The 21,729-nt window shown below is 37.9% G+C and overlaps 1 protein-coding gene across 1 annotated transcript in view; it reads right to left on the reverse strand.

The window, feature by feature from the left end:
* The window catches only part of Eya4 (EYA transcriptional coactivator and phosphatase 4), a 266,157-nt gene that overhangs the window by 8,150 nt on the left and 236,278 nt on the right, over positions 1-21,729 (reverse strand). Inside the window, 4 exon segments of the mRNA XM_047558124.1 lie at positions 572-686; positions 3,034-3,194; positions 3,301-3,359; positions 9,021-9,110. Coding sequence (XP_047414080.1) covers positions 572-686; positions 3,034-3,194; positions 3,301-3,359; positions 9,021-9,110 — 425 coding nt within the window.

Genomic DNA, 21,729 nt, shown 5'->3' on the forward strand with positions numbered 1-21,729 from the left:
CGGCACATAGCTCTTCAACAACTTATACAACTATTTAAGTTTATTATCTACCTTAACAAGTTAGTATTTCACTGTTAAGTTCAAACAACACAAAGATTAGAACTTTTTAAAGAGCTTTCTCTTGTTTTTCTAATGCATTGAAGTTATGTACATTATCTATTATGGTCTAAAAGTCCTAACACCTTCATTTTGTTTTTGCATAATAGTACTGTTTTATTTTTGCCATTATGCCTTGTACTCTGCTGCCAACAGAGTACTCTTATTTTTATTGTAAATCATGTGACCTTTCTGTGTGATTATCAGTGGTTCTGATGACAGATAAAAGGAAAGATATGATCTCCTGGTTATTCTGAGAAGCAGGCAGCGCCCCGCCCCCACACCATGCCAACACACACATACACTCTCACACACACACACACACACACACACACACAGAAATCACTGGACTCTGTGAACTAGGTCCTTTGAACTCTAAATTAGCTTAGGAATTGAAATATTTTTTATCTATGTTGTGCTATTAGACCTAAATCTCCCATATAATTAAAATAGAAAGGGCACTGAGCCCACTTACCTAGTACTAATAATTGATAAAGACTTCAGTGCATTAGTTAGCCAGGAATCTGTCAGGCCTTCAATCTCTGCCCTTAACTGCAGCCACGCATCCCTCTTGGCAGGGCCAAGGAGTCCTGCAACATCAAAAGCAAGGCAGAGTCAGGAGCTGAATATATCCACAAGAGTAGGAAGTGTGGTGTCCCTTCTGTCTGGAACAGATCATTTTTATTTCAGTTTATACTAAAATGGAAAGACATACAGACATATCAATATTGATCTTTCATTTCAGAACTGATTATTCACTTATTTGTTCAATGAATATCCACTGGGATAACATCTAGGGGTCAGGCACTGAACTAAACAATGGGAACAGAACAGAACAAAAGTGGGCCCTAGTTTCTGCCATGATGGGGCACCTGTCACTGGAAGAGTTTTGCAGTCCCTGGGCCTGAGTCCCACTCCAAGAGGCTGGGATACATAGGGTCTGGAGGAGTGGTGGGCTCCACCAGCCTGGGGACACAAACCTCAAATATTATGACTGCCTGAAGGTTTAGCTTCTTAATAATCACAAGCATTTCCACTGTGAAACAGTAATAATAGCATTAACACAGAATGTTTTAAAAACTAATGTTAGTACTATTATGCTTTATTTTTTTAAAAGAAATTCAAACCCGTGTTTGCAATCTTGAAATGTATGGCACATTAGAGAGAATGGTGGAAAATTACACTGATGTTGTGATAAGAAGTAGGCATGCTAATTTACATTTTCAAAAGATGCAGCCCATACAAAAGAAGGTTTCTTATTTGAATTGAATCCTGGGAGCTCATATACAGGTGGATGAATTTTTTTAAGTGAAATTTATACTTTCTGGCAAGTCTCATTTGTCGTCATTGTAATAAGAAATGCTGATGTATGATACAAAATGAACTTTTATGTGGTTGCATAAACTTTCTAAGGTAAAAGATTATTTCTTAGCTCTCTTGTTACTTTTAAAATAATTTTAATAACACTCTGAAAGGAATAAGTGACTTCCCTTGGGAAGTCAAAAAATATCATTCAGGTATGCCATTCTTTATTTTCTTTACTTATTCTTTCTTTATTTTATTTCCTTACTTTTCTTTCCTTTTATTTATCATTTTAAATGAAGTTTTCATGTTCTAGTAACTTCTTTTTAAATTAGAGCTTTATAGTTATACATAATAATTGGGTTCATTCCAGCAAACTCACAAATGCACGCAATTTGATTTCAGTTCAAGATCTTCCCCCTTTTCCGTCCTATCCTCCCCCTGCCCAGAACTTCACCTTTTGCATAGGTAGAAAACACTCAATCAAATATAACAAATAGACTAGTAAAAGGAAATCTATCAGAGGAAGGAGAATGGAATATTTATTTCTTAAATAACATATTACCTACCATTGATTTTTATTGGAAATCCCATTTATTTTATTTTACAAAAGGGTCTCTTGAAGAGCATTGTAGTGAACTGGGAAACAGGAATTATTCCTAGAACTCTGAGCAAGGTAGAACTCTGCAGAGTTTGCAGGGTCCAATTTCCCAATATTTGGAAATGAAGGTCTCCACTAGTTGTAATTTTAATATTGTCTATGGTTCTACATTTTTTCATTTCCCTATAGTTCCAAGTACCTACTGAGTATGTTTTAATGTGCTTCAGTGCTGGACAGATACAAGGTGAACCAACACACAGGCCCACCCCCAGGATGTGTATGAATGGTGTGAGGTGCCTGTTACATATGAAATTTCATTTACTACACTATATTCTATGACACATGTGAATATATATCGGTGTAGCATGCACACATATATTTAGTTACATCATTCCCATTTAGATTTGGTTTATGGTATCCAAATGTCATTTATTTATAAGAAAAGAGAAACAAATGTCCTGGGAGAAGAATTTTATATGATCTCATAACTGATAATAGGAATCTTATTGACCTAAAATTGATCTTAATAATACAAAAACACACAGGTTTATTACATATAGAAGCACATGCAGGTCTTAGTTCTGATGTTGCAGGTTTTGATATCACTCCAAGACATATGAATGAATATAAAATGGTTTAGACATTAACTACAGAGTATTTAAACTTGAAAAAATCATGATAATCTAAGTTAACACTATACTGTATGTGGGAAAGGTATATTGTCAGGTTACATGAGATTTTTAAAAGGCAAAAATAGACTTGTTGAACATATTTGTAATGCTGTAGATCACTCTTTATATTTGTTCAAAAACTAAATGCCCTGCTGCAAATCTTGACCAAACATTTGAGTAGTTTCACAAGGAAAGCCCAAATCTTTGACAGAAGTGTTTTATTCTGTAGTTAAAATTTAAGAAACTAAAAATTCAGAATTTATGTTATTCACATGACTTTGCTGCTTTCTTTTTAACATGAAACTACAGCTGAATCTACCTATTCCCGTGGTGCCCTTATTGGATGAAATAAGTCACACATACCTCCAACATTGTTCTTGTAGGTGTTATATAATTCTTTTACTCTTCTGTAACGAAAAGCCAACTTCCTCATCCAGTCCACTCCTCCTCTTACACCTGTTGGCAAACAAAGGTTTGCACTACTTGCAGCTGCATGGAAGCCATCAGTTGCAAAACTGTAGGTACTGCAACACCCAAAATACATTAAAAGAAATAAAAGAAATAATTACATGTGCAAAACTCCATAGCCGAATTTCTGTAGGAAACAGCATACTGAAAGGCACGGCTTACCTTAAGTCTTGTCCATTATCATCAGAGGAAACATCATCTATATGAACTTGATCGCATTCCTGTTAAAAACATGAGAAATGTCACTTGTTTTCACATGATGCTCGTCACAAGTAAGGGTGTCCATTGTTCCATGTGACCAGTCTATGGCCAGAAGATGGCAGTATCTGCCCATCCATCCCAGCCATCTCCTGCTTGTTCCTTATGCTGGGAAATGGTACCTTTGTACTCTAAAATCTAAATCCAGAAGCATAACTTAAGAAGGGGTCTGAAAACATATAGCACGAGGGTTTTTGTAAGGCAGTTCTAAAAATAGTTTAATCTTCAAATCACTGATTAAAAAATCTCTTTTGAATTGTTTTAATCACGTGTTTCCCTTTTAGCTATCTGCTGTGCAAACTTAAGCAATGCTAACCTAAAGATACATAAATCTGGTTTGGTCTGAGCAATTCAAGTGGTTACTATTATTTATTTACTGAGTGGCAACAGAGAGATTTGACCTCAGAGTAGAGTGTTCTGTGAGATGCCTGTGCTGTCTTGCCTTTTGCTGGACAGGGGATGTTATTTTTAAAGTCCTGTTTATTTGTTTGTTTGTTTTAACACAGAAAAAAAGGTCACAACCATAGAAGCTGACATTCCCCTATTTTTAGGTGTTTGAATTTTAAATTGAAATGAACATTTAGAAGTAAAAGGGAAATAATGAAGATTCACTATCCCAAATGTGCTACAAACTACAAAGAAAATACACTCCAGGTTAGTATATTCACATAATTGACCTGACTTGAAGTTAGCACATGCTCAGAAAAAAATAGGTTCTAGGACTTGATTCCTCTTTGCCAAGAGTCTTGTAAAGTCTTCAAAAAATATGAAAAGGTCCAGTGAAATATTATATGATCTGAAGGTGGAATATGGATAAGAAATTTAAAAGACCAAGCCCTCAGAAGAATAAATCTATAATTAATAATATAAATTAGTATAATCTATAAGTAAATAACCCCAGACGAGGTAGGGATTCGTCTTTCGGCCTCTTTTATCTCCTCCAAAGTATTTGTAACGATACTCATAGTTTCTGACTCTATGCATAGTGTTTTACCATTCAAAATCTTTAAAAAAATAATTAAATTTCAAAATGGACCATACTACCCAAAGGGCTTTTCAGGTGCTATTCAAATTCATTATAGGAATAGGAAGTATCTGTAGTCAAATATTTAATGTCTAGTCTCTAGCTTTCTATGCAGAGAAAGTATTTCTACACAGAGAAAATACCCTGTTTCAGTTGACTTGGGCTTCCTTAAAACACAAAACTCAGTGACAGGCATTGACAATACCATTTTGTTATGGAAATTGAAATTCCAGGTGCACTAATTTTAAAAGTTCATAAAGTTACATAAATTATGGGGTTATTTTATTTTAATTAAGTTTTTGTGGTATTGGAGATTAAACCCAGGAGCACTCTCCCCACTTAGCTACATTCATGCCCACAGCGACCCCACCCCATGTCCCCATTTTTTTTTTTTTTTTAATTTGGAGACAGATCTCCATAAATTGCCCATCAAATTGGTATCAAGCTTGTGATCCTCCTGCTTCAGCCCTGTCCAGTATCTGGGATTGCAGACATAGGCCACTGTGCCTGGTTCATAATTTTCTGAACAAATCTCTCTCTACATTCATAGGGAAGGGCCCAGAAAACCTCCCTGAGCTTCGTCTTTCACTCAACAGAACATAATATCATTTCAGGCATAAACAGAAGAAAATAATCACTTAAGAATCTTTCTTACAACAAATGGCCAAAGTCTAGACAAATGATAATTGTTATTGAATTCTGCACTCATTAAATTTTCTCATACCAAGTTATGATGATATAGAAGATTCTAGATGATGAGGGCCTAAAGGGGAAACTTACAACAAGAGTGAAGGGGAGGTGGTGGGAGGACAGAGTGGGAACCGAGGCTCCTGAGCTGTGGCCAGACAGGCATTTAGAGTTTCTTTCCCTATTTGATCAAGACTTAATTACAAAGGGTGCAGGCCAAACTATAACTAAGGTGGCATTATGCTTCCAGAAAAATCTAGGTAAAAGTATTGCAAGCACAGCAGTAGCTGTTGAAATGGACTCTAAAGGAAAGGGTATAGAGAGCCTACCAGTTATCATGAAAACTGGAAATAAAGTTCTCCCCAGAACTTACGGGCACCAGAGTAGTTCTAGATGATGGAGTTAGTTCTTATTCAGAGAAGGCGATATTCTTAACGAGTACATAGTTTGAGATGAACCATTATCAAAACAGAATCACCTAAGGATGCCCACTCCATTGAAGTTCTGAAATCTTTCCTTGTGTAAATAATTTCCCTGTCTTTCTTTTATAATAAACTAATAATATCCCATGGGATAGGGGGATCCTTGGGAATTACTCTAGGTAATCAGAAGTTATTTCTATATTTAATACCCTCTCATCTAATCTTTAGAGAATTCCTCTGACAATTCAAGAATTAACTCACATGATGAATTTGTACAAAGGTTTCCCAAAATTTATTTTTACTCCTGAGGACAACAGTATATCAAACTTATTGGACTACGCACTCTATATTTGAAGTTATGTTTGAGGTTTTTCCAAATCTAACTTCTCTTTAAATTTATGCCTAGTTAACTGTGCCTGTTGACTCTGGACTGTTGCCTGAGGATTACAGTCCAGTGAAAGAAACTTGAACTTCAATTACATTTTAGGAAAAGCTAAATAACTGTTCTTCAATTAGTTTTATTCTGAAGAACTATGCAAGAATCCTTTGACCCAAACCTGAAATATATAAAAACATTATCATGATTTAACAAATTTTAGTGGAAGATCTTAACCATTTGAAATGACTCTTGTGCTAATCTTAAGTGATTTGTCTTCTAAGGTGACCACAGAGTTGTCACTGCTATTTTCCAGTTAAAATCCACAGCAGTCCTCTCTCACTTTTGTGATTCCAAACTCCCTGAGGCCTTCTTTTCTAGAAGTTATTCTAGCTTAAATAACATTTTATTGAAACAGAATTCTCTTCTTAGGGGGAGTATACTGTAAGCTTTGCCTTCTGTGCAGTTGGGCAAGATACAGTGAACTATTACTAGGATTTAAGTTTGTATCTTTTAAGGAATTATGAGAAGAGCAGCTGCCACTACATATGTTGCTGTATATACTGAAGAATTTGAGTCTCAAGTTAGACTTTTAGGTTAAAATAAAAAAACCCACAAGATTAAATATACAAGAAGAAAAAGCATAATAAGCGAATGGTGGAGTTACTCTCTTGAGGAATTCTTCCCTTTGTCAGCAGATGCAAAAATAATTTAATTCCAGTTAAGGAACCTTTGCAATCTTTGGTTCCAAGAGGTTTATGGAAATAAAAAATTGTGCAAAAACAATGTTGGCTTTGAAAGTCAGAAGCAGAAGGATCATGGGTATGTTCACTGCCCTGAAAAAAGCCTGAAAGCTATTGTTTAGATTTCATTTCTTTAGTGCTGTTTATCTCACTTAACTCAATACTAAATTTTTAAGTTTCCTTGGGCACTGTCACCTGGATGTGCAAGTGTGTGGGTGTGCACACATGAGAGTACAATCAATTTATATGCAGACTTAATTGTTTTATTGATCAAATATAGTACGGTTAAGTAGCTAAGTTGCAGGGTTTAAGTCAATAGAATTTTTACCACATTCTAAAACACAACCAAACCAATATTTCCTCAGTTACTGTTTCTACCAGAGATTCTTCCAGACATCTAAAAAACACATTGTAACATAAAATCTTATTTTAAATAAGAAAGTCTTAAAACACCATAGAGGATCCCTCCATATTTTTGATGTACCAATATTCATTTCAAACCTGCTAAAGATATTTACATATTCATCATGTGCTATTTTTACCTTCTCACTTTAGTAACCAGTTGAAAGTTGAGCAGTAAATTTATTTCATATGGTTTCTAATGTACCAGTAAAAAAGCTAAACCTTCATTTATTCTAGTAAAAAAAAAATTAAGCAAATGAAGTAAATATTATAAAATGTGAATAAAACCACATACAATTTATTTCTTTTTGCACCCTTGAAAGGACTAACCATCTTAGAATCTTCTTTAGATAAAAGTCATCCATATTAACAACAGGAAAACTGATCTAAAAAGTTCTCACTATATATAAAAATTCAAGTTCCAAAAAGGTCCAATGTGTTTCTCATTAACAGGTATATGTAAAAGCATTCTGTATACTGGACAGTAATAAGTAGCAGGATTAATTTAAATCGGATTTTAGGGAGGTGATTATTTCTTATTACCTAAAATTGGAAACATGCCTACGAATATTGATCTTTCATATCGCCCATTAAGGAAAAAAATAAAGCCTCTTTAAACAGGCATTTTATTATCCAATAAAACCACTGACTCATTGCAGAGAGAGCAAGAGCGAATGGCCATGATACAGTAGATTTTCAGCACATTGGCTTGTGGGTTACACTGAGTGACTCCTTTTTAGTCTCATGTCTCAAATGTAACTAAATCTGGATTTAAGACCCTGTCAATGTTAAAAACTTATTTAAATCATTTACTAAAACTTGGCTTTTCTTTCTCATGAACTTTTTAAAATTTCAGCACAGTAGGGGAGCAGAAGTATGTTCTCTGTTGCCAAACCTGCTTCAAAATTCCAGTTCAGCTACTTAGTTAGCAGGTAATCCCAGACATGACTTTTTTTTTGCTGTGAATCCTACATTAATAATGTAATACAAATATTTATTTCAAAACCTTGTCAATTAATAAATGGAAGGTCCAACATAAACAATGTCTAAGATGAGGTTTAGTAATAATAATCTTCTCCTTTCAAAATGTGATTACAGAGATAAAAAAGTGAATTTAAATGTCATTTAAAAAAAGAAAAATATATCATTATTTTACCACAATTATAAACGCCTAGGAAGTACTCCTGCCCACTACCCAAACTACTTAATTATTTCAATTTCTATTGTCTGGATGCCTAATATCCCAGATTGTTAGCCCACATATTATATTTGTTATTATGGTACATAGTTAGTTACTCAGAGGCTAGTTCTCTTTGCCCTTTTGTTTTTTTGTTTTTATTTTCTCTTCTTCTTTGCTATTTAGACATCATGTTGCAGACTGAGGTTGGGAAATGGGAAAATGAATTTGAAAAAATAAAAGAAATACATTGAAACTCATCAGATGTACTAGTAGGTAGGTCTGGCACTATTTTGATCTAGAACAGGAGGAAAGAACAAATGATACTATTGTCCAAAGATAGGTTTCAGATTATCTGCAAAATTCAGTGATCCATGCTATTAGCATGAAGAGTGACTGTGAACATTGTTTAGTGATGATTGCAAAGAGTATCCTGGCTAGTCACCTGGAAAGACTTGGGATGCTGATTCTAAAGGTGCCAAAAGGGTTGTGGTTGAAGTACTAAAAGAACCAGGAGCACCATGTGGGGTATCTGGTACAGGGCAGCAAAAGAGACCATCTCCTCTTCATGGAAACTTTTTCCTTGATATGTGCTGGTACATATGTATCATTCATGAACACAATCTTGCTTTATGATCATGCTTATACACACAATTTTTCCTCTTGACAAGAACTTTATAGTTCTCTTGAACTGTGTTTATCTTTCAGTTTTCTGAAGGTTTTTCTGCATGAATGAAATCATCTAAGAGTTTTAGTGTTAGAAACAATCATTCTTACCTTTTAAAATTCTTACCTCTAAATCATTAAAAAACAAATGCGTATCAGCAAGATTAAAGATCATTTCCTCCATTCGGAGTCCAAGGGTTACAGCCATGGGGGGGTCCTGAAAAGAAAATGCACACATAATGAGGTCAAATTTCAGAAACCACAATTATTATTAAAACTATATTAAGTACATACTACTGTGTGTGTGTGTGTGTGTGTGTGTGTGTTTATGTGTAACAAACTGTGGACTTCAACTGAAGATTTAAAACATTTCCTAGCAGGGAAAGAATAAAGAGAGATGTTGATAGTATAAAAATATGTAGTCAGATACAAGGAAAAATTCCATGTTCAATAAATTATATAGTAGGGTGATACTGTTTAACATTTATTATAGATTTCAATATAGCCAGAGGAAGGATTTTGAATGTTTCCATTTCAAAGAAATATAAAGGTTTGAGATAATGGATAAGCTATTGTATACTGTACACACTTATTGAAATACAGACTGTATCTCCAAAATATGTATAATTATTTTGTGTTCTCTTTTGGGAAATTGTATATATGTATATGTAGATTTTCAATTATCCCAAAAAGGTGTCTTTCCAAAGGGTTAAGAGACACCATATGTACAGACACATCTGTGAAGTTACAGATATGTGGAGCTGACTCAGGACACATTTTCACCTAAAGCTCTTCTTGAAAGGAGGAGGAAGAAAGTCAGCTAGTTCATGCCACAATTTACATAAACTCCATGAAAGTCTTTTGGAGACAGGTATTTGGGTGGGGTGTTAAGGAAAGTGACAAACTTGTTACAGAGCGGAAAGGACTTCCCTTTGAGAATGGTGGCAATCAGAACTAGTAGACTGAGGAACAATAGATTAAGGGGATGTTTGCATGGTATGAGTGGAGGGATGAGAAGACAGGAGCTGGCAGGCAGAGGATAGTACATCCGCAACTTAACCATGAATTACATTTTGATCAACAGGGTAAGAGGAATCTCCATCTGAATACGTGTGCAGTTTGGTTTAACCTGCATTTCATTAGGGCTGAAGAGAGGAGGACAGAGGACCACTAAAAGAGCATTCATTCACTAAAAGTAATACAGGTAGAAAATAGAAGCTTTGGGGAGCTTAAGGAAATTAAAGGGATTAGGGAGGAGTCAAAAGGACTCCAGATTTTGTTTTCAGAAATCAAAGTCTTAGACAGCAGCAAGGGGTTGAAAATTAGGACCAGGGTTTTTCCTTTACCAAGTTTCACTGAAGCTGAATGCCTGGCACCAATGGATGTAAGACTTTGAGAAGTAATGAGAGTTTAGGGACAGGATAGGGAAGTAATTCATGCACAAACACTGTGATAAATTGACCAAGGTTGGAATCATCTCTGAAGGACAACAGCTGTAGGTGTGACTCTAGAGATAGGGAAAAGAGACAATCTGGAAGGGATGGATTCTTAGAATTTGAGAACAGATGGGGTGTTAGCATGCAGAGGGATCTGGTTTTGAAGAACTCTGACAAGCCTAGAAGGATACTATTGATTTTGGCTGAGAAGTTATTTTGGAAGACCTCAGAGGGTGATTTGGGTTGAGTGGCCGGGCCAGGAGCCAGACTATGGGAATTTGAGAGAAAAAAACTGAAATTGTGTTTTCAACATTCTAATAAATGGTATTTCAAGAAATGTATTTAAACGAGGAGAAATGTAATGCTAACTTTACCTTTAATTAATTTTAAATTAATGATAAATTAATTAATTTTAATTAATGATAAAAACATGCAACCCAGGCCAGGTCAAAAGGACATTCATCTACACCCCAAACTAATTCTGTTTGCAAGCAAAAGCATTTCCTCATTTCACAGCTATATGGCAAGAATCAATTTCATCCCTATATTTCCTTCAATAAAGCTACAGTGTAAACATATTTGAAGGGTCATCTTTGTATCTGTAGCCATTGAAATTTAGAGGATAGGAACTGTATGCTAAGAAATAGGAATTGAGAGAGAAGGGGTCATTGAGGTGTGTTCAAGAAAGCTAAGAATCGATATGGGAGACAGTGCAGGTGCAACAGTAATTATGATTTCAACATCTTTTCTAATATGTTCACATCTCCTCCGTGGAGATTTTTGTGGTTTTTTTTTTTTTTTTTAATAGCAGAAGATTCTAGTTTCTTGAAAAAGGATGTGGATTGCTTACATGATTGATGGTCCCCTGATACTGTGTCCTCCGGTCAGTTTCACACCACTGCCCCAGGTTCATATGCCCTGCCTCTGTGACAGGGTCATTTGGGGCAACACACCAGGTCAACAAAATTCTGTTCTATCCAAGATATTCATTCCAAAATGAAAACGAATATATCAACTGAATCCCTTTTTGTTAAAGGAGTTTCAGAACTCAGAAGGATCCCTGTGTTTCACTCAGTACAAAATCTTTATCTTTTTGTTGTGGTACAGGTTTTATAATTGTTGTTGTTGAAAGAAGCTCTCTTAAAAAAATTTTTTTTAAATATATAATTTATCTTTTTTCCCTATTGTTGGTGTCTCTCTTGTTTGGGAGGAGGTAGGCACTGGACAGGCGGAGGACACAAAAACTTGTAAATATTCTGCCTAGTCATGGACCCATGAACAAAATGTCTACAGAAATATCAGGAAAAATCAAATGTAATTATAGCATGAAAACATATAATTCCATTAGTGACGCTCTCTGCTTTTGAGGAATGCTCACTGATGCAAGACAACAAAACCAAGCTCCACACTACTCTGCTGTTTCTGATGATTTCTGCCCTAGAGATATATATTTCAGATGGGAGTTCAAAAATATCTTGTTTAAAAGGTTTTCCTTCTGGAGGCCGGGTTGGTGAGACTCTTATCCTGAGATTTGTCATTCTTTTCTTCTTTTCAATAAAATGCCTGAATTTCTTATATTCATTCCTCAAATTCTTAGCATTTACAGATCGGATTTATGGGGATGGGAGAAAACATACAGTTCCTCTTTGATTGTTATTTCCATCAATTCCATGATTCTGAACTACATAACTTTCTATGCTACCCAAGCAATGATAGGAAAATCCATGAAGAATGCATTTTGTGCATCTGATGTGCATGCAAATAAATATAATTTTTTAAAAGAATGCAAGAATCCGCTAACAAGCAAGGACGGCATATGGCACGGTGAAACTGTATTTGAGCACTCCATTGGAATGCAATCCCAAGGCTCTGGGAGGGTTGTTCCTTTGTTTTTCAGGCGATGGTGATTCCACATCACACACCCTAACATAGCCAGCACTTAGTAAGCATTTTGGCAAAATATCATGTGTTAACTAGGTAAGTTTAAGTTTGAGGTCTGACAGACTGTGAACTCACTATTTTACTAAGGTTTACAGAGAGCAAGGACGTTAAAGGGAGGTACTTCTTCAACCACACCAAAGGTTTGGTACAAACGGTCAGGGACACTCATACCACAAGCCAGGAAAACCTTGCCAGTCAGAGCTGGTGGCGATCTTATTTCTAGAAAATGCCTGGGTAGGGTTTACTTCCAAATATCTCATTTCGCTTTTTTTCTTTTTTTTTCTGTAGCTTACTAAGTCACTGGGACAGTTAGCTCTAAGTAAGCACATTACAGTGCCGCATTTTTTCTGCTGAAGGACGCACAGAGGATGACTGCATCTGGTGGGTGTAGCCTTACAACGTCCTGTAATGTTGGGCACCCTCTGTCTTGCCAAAGCACTGGGGAGGACTTGCCAGCGCCTGCAGTCTCGCTGTTTTATCAGACATCTGAGAGTGAAACATACTTCTGGATGGAACCCAAGTTTTAAACAGAGATGTTTGCTCATTTTCATTAGATGTTTATAGAATTATGGGCACCTTATGAATCGAGAGTTGCTGCTTTTTTTTTTTTTTCCCTGTTTAACTGGAGTGAGTGTTGAGTTTAGGATCTCAAATGAAGTGATAGCAAAAACTTGGACAGAGGAAAAAAGTGGAATAAAATGGCACTAGCTGGAGTTTGCGGAAGCTCTGATGCGTATTACACATACATAATAGTTCCAAAGATTCAAAGTGTCTAAACCAGAGTTTAACACCAGGAAAACTGAACTCCTGCCAATTTACCCTGTGTACTGCTTTATCAAAATATTGAAACGATTTCCAAGACATTTAATTGAATATGGAGAGAGAAAAGGAGAGAGAGAAAGAAAGAGAGAAAGGGAAAGAGAGAGAGGGAAGAAAGAGGAAGGTGAAGAAAATGAATAGCTGTTGGCCTTTTAAATGTGTGATTCTAAGCCAGATGTTACCAGTGCACAACCAAGTGAGGATCAAGTACAGCACTTCTCTAAATCAAAATGCTAACGCCTATTAGCCATGTTAGCGCAGAGCATAAATTGGAGCCAGACTGTCTGTCTATGGGCCTCTGCCCTGCATTGGGCCATCAGCTGGAATTCCTCCTCTAGGGACACTCTGTAAAAATATCTCAGGAGAGGCAGCAATTATGTATTTTTAAAGAAACAGAGGATTTTTTTTTTTTTTTTAAGATCAAACTCTTGGAACAGTTATTCCTTTGGGAACACAAAGTACACTTGTAGACTTGCATGCACAGAGACAGACCACGTGCAAGCTCATCACAGAGGGAGGAAGGCAGCCCAGTTCTAAGCACCAAGGTGGGAACCACTCCTGAAATTTTTAGAACACATGAACTCTGAACAAGTGTAACAGTGGAAATAAAATTCAGACATGGATCAGAAGGGAAGCTTGGACATTGAGATATTTGTCTGTGATGAATAGGTAGTGGACTTAAAAATTCTGAGGGGGAATTGGATAGTGGTTTCAGGAACATTCCCTCACTTATCATAGATTACTGAATGTCTACTGTATATTAGACATTTCAAATTCTGAGTAGAGAACCAAAAACAGCAAAGACCCTGCCCTTGGAGAGTTTGTATTGTTACTGGAGGAGACACCGGATAAACAGGCAAAGACCAAGTAAATATAAGCATTTCCGGTGGTGATGAGGTTGCCTTGGCAGAGGCCCAGGGGATGGCTGGTGCTGGCTACTGTGAAGACAATGCAGAGAAGGTCCCTCAGCAGGAAGAGAGACCAGACAAAGGTGAGGGAGATGGCCAGGCCCAGAGGGACAGCAGGAAGCACTCAGAGTTGGATGTGAGGACACAGTCTCTCTTCTGAGCCAGGAAGAGCACCCACTGGGCAGCTGTCACAGGCAGGAAAGGGAAGCATTTTAAGAAAGAGTGAGTGGTCAACTGAGTCAGAGGCGCAGGAGAATCCCCAGCAAGATAAGCAAAAAGGACCACTTGCTATGGCTAGAAGGTGGTTCCTCAAACTCTGAGAATCATTTTCTGGCAACTCAGAAATGAACAGGGAAAGACAGAAGCAACTGGAGGGGAATATGGCTCAAGAGGCCATTTTCCTGACAGGAATAATACTGCATGTAACATAATGGCAGAGAGCACTCAGGAGGGGCCTCTGAGCTACAGAGGTCATTTCAACAGCAGATTCCTTGGGATGTTGAGAGGTCCTGGAAGCAGAGCGTAAGAGAGGTGCAAGGGAGAAGGCAGAGAAAATGGCTAGAGGGCAGGGGGTGCAGATTTGGTGGTTACAGAGATAAGGGAATCGTTTTCTGTTTGCTCCTTCTCCCCACCTCAGTAAAGGAGGAAGTTTGTGTAGAATTGGGAGGGGTTTTGAAGACCTGAAGGCACAGCAAGGGTGACATTTTCAGCTGAGAGAGTTCATGAAGCCAGCACCCCCTGGAGACATGTGGCCAGAGACAGCTGCTGGAGGACAGGTAGAATCTGGGATTTAGCAAGATGAGTGGGGTGGTAAGGATAGAGAGGCCTTGTGCAAATAAGGGGTTCCAGTGATACAAGGACTCCATGCTGGGAGGATAGGTCTAAGGCAGAGGTTCCACACTTGACCACGTGTGAGAAACACGTGAGGTTTTAGAGCTCCTGCTTCCCAGGTCACACCCGAATGTCTGAGGGGAGGATCCTCATATCAGTCATTTTAAGATTTTCCAGAAATTCCTATGTACACACAGGCCAAAATCAGCAGATGACCTCTGTGGAACCCTCTAGGGTTCACAGATCAGCAATACCAGGCACTTGTCACAAAGGCAAAATCACACAACTTGCCCTGAACTGCCGAATCTGAATCCATAGCTTAACAAAATTGCCAGGTGATTTGTGTTAACATATTAAGAAGGTCTTAGAGTTCTCATGGCAAAGGTCTGGGACAGATAAGGAAGACCAGAGCTGGCATGATCTTCTGGCTTCCTGAGAGTTCAGGGACTCCATGCTTTCAAAGGACTGTGGGTAGAATGGTGGTTCACTGTGATATCTTGGGGTCTAAGCTTGTCCAGAGTGAAGTTATGAACTGAGTGCATTTGCCCACCTTTACTTCCATAATGGCTACCTGTGGACTTTACTTCAGGGACCAGAAGATCATTTGTCATGTAGCCAATTACCTAGTAGGGATCTGGTAGAGGTAAAACACAAGATAATTTTGCTCTGGATTAAAAGGATTTGTTCACAATCCAAGTGTCCAATGTGAGCAACCTATGTGCAATAAGACAATAGGTATTACCAAGCAGTCAGAAGCCAGGAAAGCGTCAACACCCAATTTACCTGCCACTTCCAGCTTCTGAGAATCCAATCAGAAGACAACCAGTGAATAAAACTCCTGAAAAACTACTAAAACGATACTTGAATAAATATACTTCAAGGGGAATTATAGCAATAATACCTAGCCATTAGTATAGCACAGTACTTGGAAGGAAAAGAAAGGTTGGTGAGATGGGCCATGGAAGATGAGTTAGGAAGTAAGGGCTGAGACAGGAAGGCAAGGGCAGAGATGGCAGAAACACAACCAGCCAGCCCAGGCAGCCTCAGGACGTGGGAGAATGCTGGTCAGTAAGTTGGAAGGAAGACACGAAAGGATGGAAGAGACATTAATCTCAGGAAAGGAGGACCGATGATAATTTAAGGAATCCTCGGAGAAGCTAAATCCCCCTACCTACCCAGGATGTGAGACTGAATGATCATAAACAGAGATGAAAAGAACCGAAAACTCAGAAGATTCTTTTAGAAGGTTCTTCTAGAAGTTTGGGCTTTTAAGAGACTAATGACCATTCTCTAGTATATTAGCTTCAAGTTAAAAAACATGAGACCCTTTCACAATCTTCCCTCTGCCTGCTGGACCCAGCAATGACTTGATAAGGTTGGGCTTAAATAAAAGAAAGATATCTGGCTTTTATGATATCATCAAGTGCCATTCATTCCAACAGAAATCAAACTCTTTCTCTAAAATATATACTCAACAAAAAGCTCTGAAAATGTTGACTGGTAGCCTTGTCTTTCAAACTCCTTCAGAGAGAATTGTAGAAATGTCACTGTCCTTGATCTGACCTTAATATGTGTACGAATGCTATTTACCCACACCCCGTACATACACAACATGAATATACAACATGCATACATGTGATACGGTGTGTGCATACAGTATTCTCTGGCTAGGGTTACTATTCACATACTATCAGTCTCCTTGAACAACCCAGAAAAATACTATTGAAGTTTTGAGACTTGAATTCCGTATTCATTCATTTTATATATACTTTATATATTCAAAACTACACTGTAGTCACCTCGGTTACAAATAGTGTGACTTCTCCATAGCACTGAGCTGGGTATCTCATATTACGGGTTAAAATAACAGATACAAATAGAAGAAGCAAATTTCTTTAGAAAATATGCAACTAGGGGTGGGGGGGAAGGGGAAAAATAACAGAATGAATCAAACAACATTACCCTATGTAAATTTATGATTACACAAATGGTATGCCTTGACTCCATGTACAGAGAAACAACATGTATCCCATTTGTTTACAATAAAAAAAATTCAAAAAAAAGAAAATATGCAACTGCCAAAATTTCAGGTTTTCTTGGAACTAAACAAAATAGGTTAACAACACTTAATGAATGTTTATTCTGTCGTAGGCAAAGTGCTGAGTTTTAACACAGTGACTCATTTTAACCCTCATAATAATTACTCTTATTGTTCTGTTCATTTTATACAGAAGCCCATGGAAACTCACAAAGACTACCCAAAGCCACACAGGCAGTAGGAGGCAGAGCTAGAACTTGAACCCAGGTCTATTCTCCTCCAAAGCCAAACTTTCTAATTATTATGCCCAGAGTTGGGTAATGAGTATGGAATTAACTCTATCATGACGGTTGTCTCAGATCTGTGATCCTAACATTTGTTTAATTCTCATGGCTCCCTAAAAATTCACACAAATTATAGTTATTTTCATGACCATCTGCTGTTCAAATAAGTGACTATAAGTAGATTGTTTAATATGAAAGCCATCAGTTGATTTATCCTGATAAAAATATCACTTCCTCAGTGCTGTGCCTATATAAAATGTGGTCTGAAATGAGCAAATAGGTAGGGGAACTTGAATTTTGGTTACATAACATAAGGCATTTGTCCACTTCTTCTGTCTAGTCTTTTCTCTGACTTGGGCTTTTTCCCTTGTTTCCATACTATGGAATAACTTCAAAAAAAAATCATAGCTTCATAGCACATGATGCATTAATGCTCCAAAATAAACCAAATCCCTCAAGTGCAATTAATTTAGCTTCCCACTGCCACGAGAAAAAGGAACCACTGCAACTGAGGTAAAATAATATATACAATTAATCAGGGAATAGGGGGTAATCTTCACAAACTCTAACAGATGATGGATGACTCCAAGTCCACATCCTGTCAAATTTACAAACTCCTATTTTAGATTTTTGCAGTGACGAGAACTGTACGGGCCAACTGGTGCTCAGCTGCAGAACCCATCATCAGCCTCCCAGGCAGCAGAGCTCAAATGCTTATGTCCTTCATTTGCCATCATGGTAAATATCCAGGAATAGTTCTGCTCGGAAGAGGGAGTGTTGACAACCAACTGAGTTTAAAACTGATAATGTATTAGGGAGATCCTTGGACAAGTCATGTTATTTCCAAAAGTATTTTTTAAATGAATACACAAAAGTCAGTTACACAAGGTAATTTATGAGCACAATGGCATTCCTAAATGATTGTGTTCCCTAAGTTTTATTTTTATAGAAAAAAAAAAAAAAAACACATGAGACCAAAAGGGTATAGAGATTAAGACCATGTCAAAGAGAGGGGAGTACCAGCTGGCTGTGCCACTTACAAATTGTGTAACAAAGTATCAATGACATAGGGTGGTGGTGAAAGCCAGGGGGATAATGCATTTAGCAGGAGACTTGGTGAAGTGCCCTGTGTGCTGCAAGAGGTCAAAAATGGTACTTATTATTACCCACTAATGAAGAGTTGGGAGAGAAAGAGAGAAGCCAGATAGGTGGGCAGGTGGGTCATTTCAGGCCAGGGTTTTACACGGTTGGTGTGTACATCCTCATGTCCTCTCTCACCACATTTTAGGCCACTGCATTACCCCGTTGTGCACAGTGAGAGTGAAAAGTGACCTCCAGTGTGTCTGAAAACGTCTGCCTTGAGTCATTTCTCATTTGGAGAAAGAGTGTGTATTCTTACTTAAGTTTCTCTGACCAGGGAGGTAGATGCTGGTTTTCATTGCCAAGTACCACTTTTATGTATTTACATTATCTCATTTAATCTACAGAGTAACTCCAGGAAGGGAATGGACTACAAACATGTTCTGATGAAAGGGGTTCAGAGGTCAAGTGGCGTCACTTGGCCACATCCAGGAACAGGAAGTGTTTCTGACATCGAGCTCAGTGCAGCTTCAGCTAGTTGTGTGGCTGTCTTACAGACAGCCCAGACTCTGGAAACCCTTTGGAGTGACTGAGAGTGATGGTGGAGGGAATTGGCTGTGTGGGGGAAATGAGATCTCTCCAGTCCTCCACCTGTTCTTTTCACTTGGAGCTGCTCTGCCCTTAAGTGTGTTTTGTATAAAAATTCTCTGCGTGATACATTATGTGCATACAGTATTGTCTGGCTAGGGTTAATACTCAGAATATATACAGAATTCAAAAAACCTAACACCAAATCCCTCCCCCAAATAAGCCAATTAATAAATAGGCAAATGAATTAAACAGACACTTCTTAAAAGAAGAAATACAAAAGGCTAACAAATATGTGACAAAAATGTTCAACATCATTAGCACTTAGGGAGATGCAAATCAAAACTACACTGAGATTTCACCTTACACCAGTCAGAATGGCAATCATCAAGAATGCAAACAAGGGCTGGGGATATAGCTCGGTTGATAGAGTGCTTGCCTTGCAAGCAACAAGGCCCTGGGTTTAATCCCCAACATCGCCAAAAAAAAAAAAAGGAATGCAAACAATAATAAATACTGGAGAGGAGGCAGAGAAAAAGGATTCTTTACACTGCCGTTAGGACTGTGTATTAGTGCAACCACTATGGAAATCAGTGTGGAGGTTCCTTAAAAGGCTAGGCATGGAAACTCCATATGACCCAGCTATACCACTCCTTGGTATTTATCCTAAAGAATTAAGTCATCGTACTATAGAGATACATGGATCCATGTTTACAGCAGCACAATTCAACAGCAGCCAGACTATGGAACCAGCCAAGGGGTCCATCAACAGATGAATAAAGAAGATGTGGTATATATGCACAAAGGAGTTTTTTTCAGCCATAAAAAAATAAAATTATGTCATGGACAGAAAAATTAATGGAACTTGAGGCTATTGTGTTAAGCACAATAGTGAACTCAGATGGTCAAGGATCCTGTGTTTTCTCTCATAGGTGGAAGCTAGAGAGGAAAAAGGAAAGGGCCTGGGCATGGCGGTACATGCCTGTAATCCTAGTGGTTCAGGAGGCTGAGGCAGGAGGATGGTGAGTTCAAAGTCAGCCTCAGCAACTTAGCAAGGCCTCAAGCACCTCGGGTTTAATCCCTGGTACCATAAAAAACAAATAAATAAATAAATAAAAAACCAGAAAGGTGGGAGTGATTTCATGAAAAACAAAGGAAGATCAGTAGAATGGAGAAGGGGGGCTAGGTGATGGGAGGTGGTGAGAAAGAGGGAAGTGCTGGGGGGGGGGATATTGGCCAAATTACATTGTTGTATCATGTGCACGTACTAACATGCAACCCTGCAACAACAAATCCCATCATTATGTACAACTATGATACGCCAAGAAAAATGTGGAGGAAAATTAATTAAAAAAGAAAGAATTTTCTGACTAAAAAATGTGAAATATCACTGTCATATAAAAAAATTACACCCTAAAAATCACATTGTAGAAAAAAGATGGAGCTAAGAAATGAAAAGGACTGAGGATGCATAATAAAATTTCAAGCATAGACAGTCTTAAATATTATAAATATTCCAGAAATGATAGCCTTGGTCACTTTCACCATGAGCAGTGAAGAGTCCTGAATTGTCAACTAATCACCAGAGTGACCTAATTTCAGTCAATTCTCAAAGTCTTTACTGAAGACATTAGGGAACCGATGGACTGAATCTGCTTAGAGATGATTCTTTAAAATTCTCGGAACTTTTAAGATGATAATTTCTAGTGAACAGCCATAAAATTTAAGCATCTCTCAAATTAATTTGACCATGGACTTTCCTCAAGGCTACTAATTAACATGTCCCAGAACTGATTTCCTCAAGAGGAAAAGTTTGGAAAATATTCCAGTAGTTCTCAAAAAGTGGTCCAGGATCACCAGGTGTCTGAGAATCTGTTCCAAATGCAGTATCTCAGAACCCACTCCGCTGAATTAGAACTCTAGGGGCAGGACTCAGCTCACTACGTTTAACAAGCCCTGCAGGTTACTGTGACTCACACTGAAGGACAAGAAGTACCCTTCCAGTCTAAGCAACCACTGTTTCTCACACACTGTGGCTCCTCTGTGGTCAATGTGTGTTCATCCTCGTTCCTTTAAATGCTATTCTCACCTGGCAGAGGATCATAAGCCATCAAGTCCCAACACCGCCTCAAATCCTCCAACAGTTTTTCACTGCAACTAGTGAAACTCCCAAATGCCTCACCATAAAGGACCTACCTGTCCCTGTCCTTGCCCACCCTTTTTCTTGTTTGCATGGATCTCCGCTCTGTTTATACCTTCTAGCCTCACTGGACTTTGAATTCATGGAACACTGTCTCAGGTCCTCTGTGTCCCCACTGGGAGGCTCTTCCCCACTCTCCCTCTCCCCCTAGTCTGCCTGACTTCTTGTAATTCAGGTCTCAGGACCAAAGTCACCCCTCTAGTCATATACGCTGGTCATTCTCTATATGATCCAGATTTACTGTCTCCACAGCAGTTGTCACTACCTGAAATAATTTTATTTATAATCTCCATGGGTGCAGAAAGCATGTTTTGTGTTAATAAACGTTTGTTGGAGGGATACAATCTGTCCGGAGCTTTAGTTTCTAGTTCACCATTTTTACTTGCCAAAGCCACTCAATGCCCTCTCTGTTCCCTTTGCAATAAGCCCTGAGCTACATGCGGTCCAAGTTTCACAAGATGGCCTGATTTAACATCTTGCCCTAAGCTACATCTCAATAGGCCAAGTTAATACACTAAAAGGCAATATCCATTTCCTTTGCATTAAGGAAGATGTCACTAATGACTTTTAGAAAAATGTAAATAATAATTCAATAAATTAGGCAATCTAAATTGTTTTCCATGACATTCATAAAGGTATTTTTAATTTTGATTAGAAAAAATAGCTTAAAAATCTGTTTTATTTTAATTTTCTTAAGTTGCTTTGAGTAAA

This window comes from Sciurus carolinensis, chromosome 7 (assembly GCF_902686445.1).
Source record: "Sciurus carolinensis chromosome 7, mSciCar1.2, whole genome shotgun sequence".
NCBI lineage: Eukaryota > Metazoa > Chordata > Mammalia > Rodentia > Sciuridae > Sciurus > Sciurus carolinensis.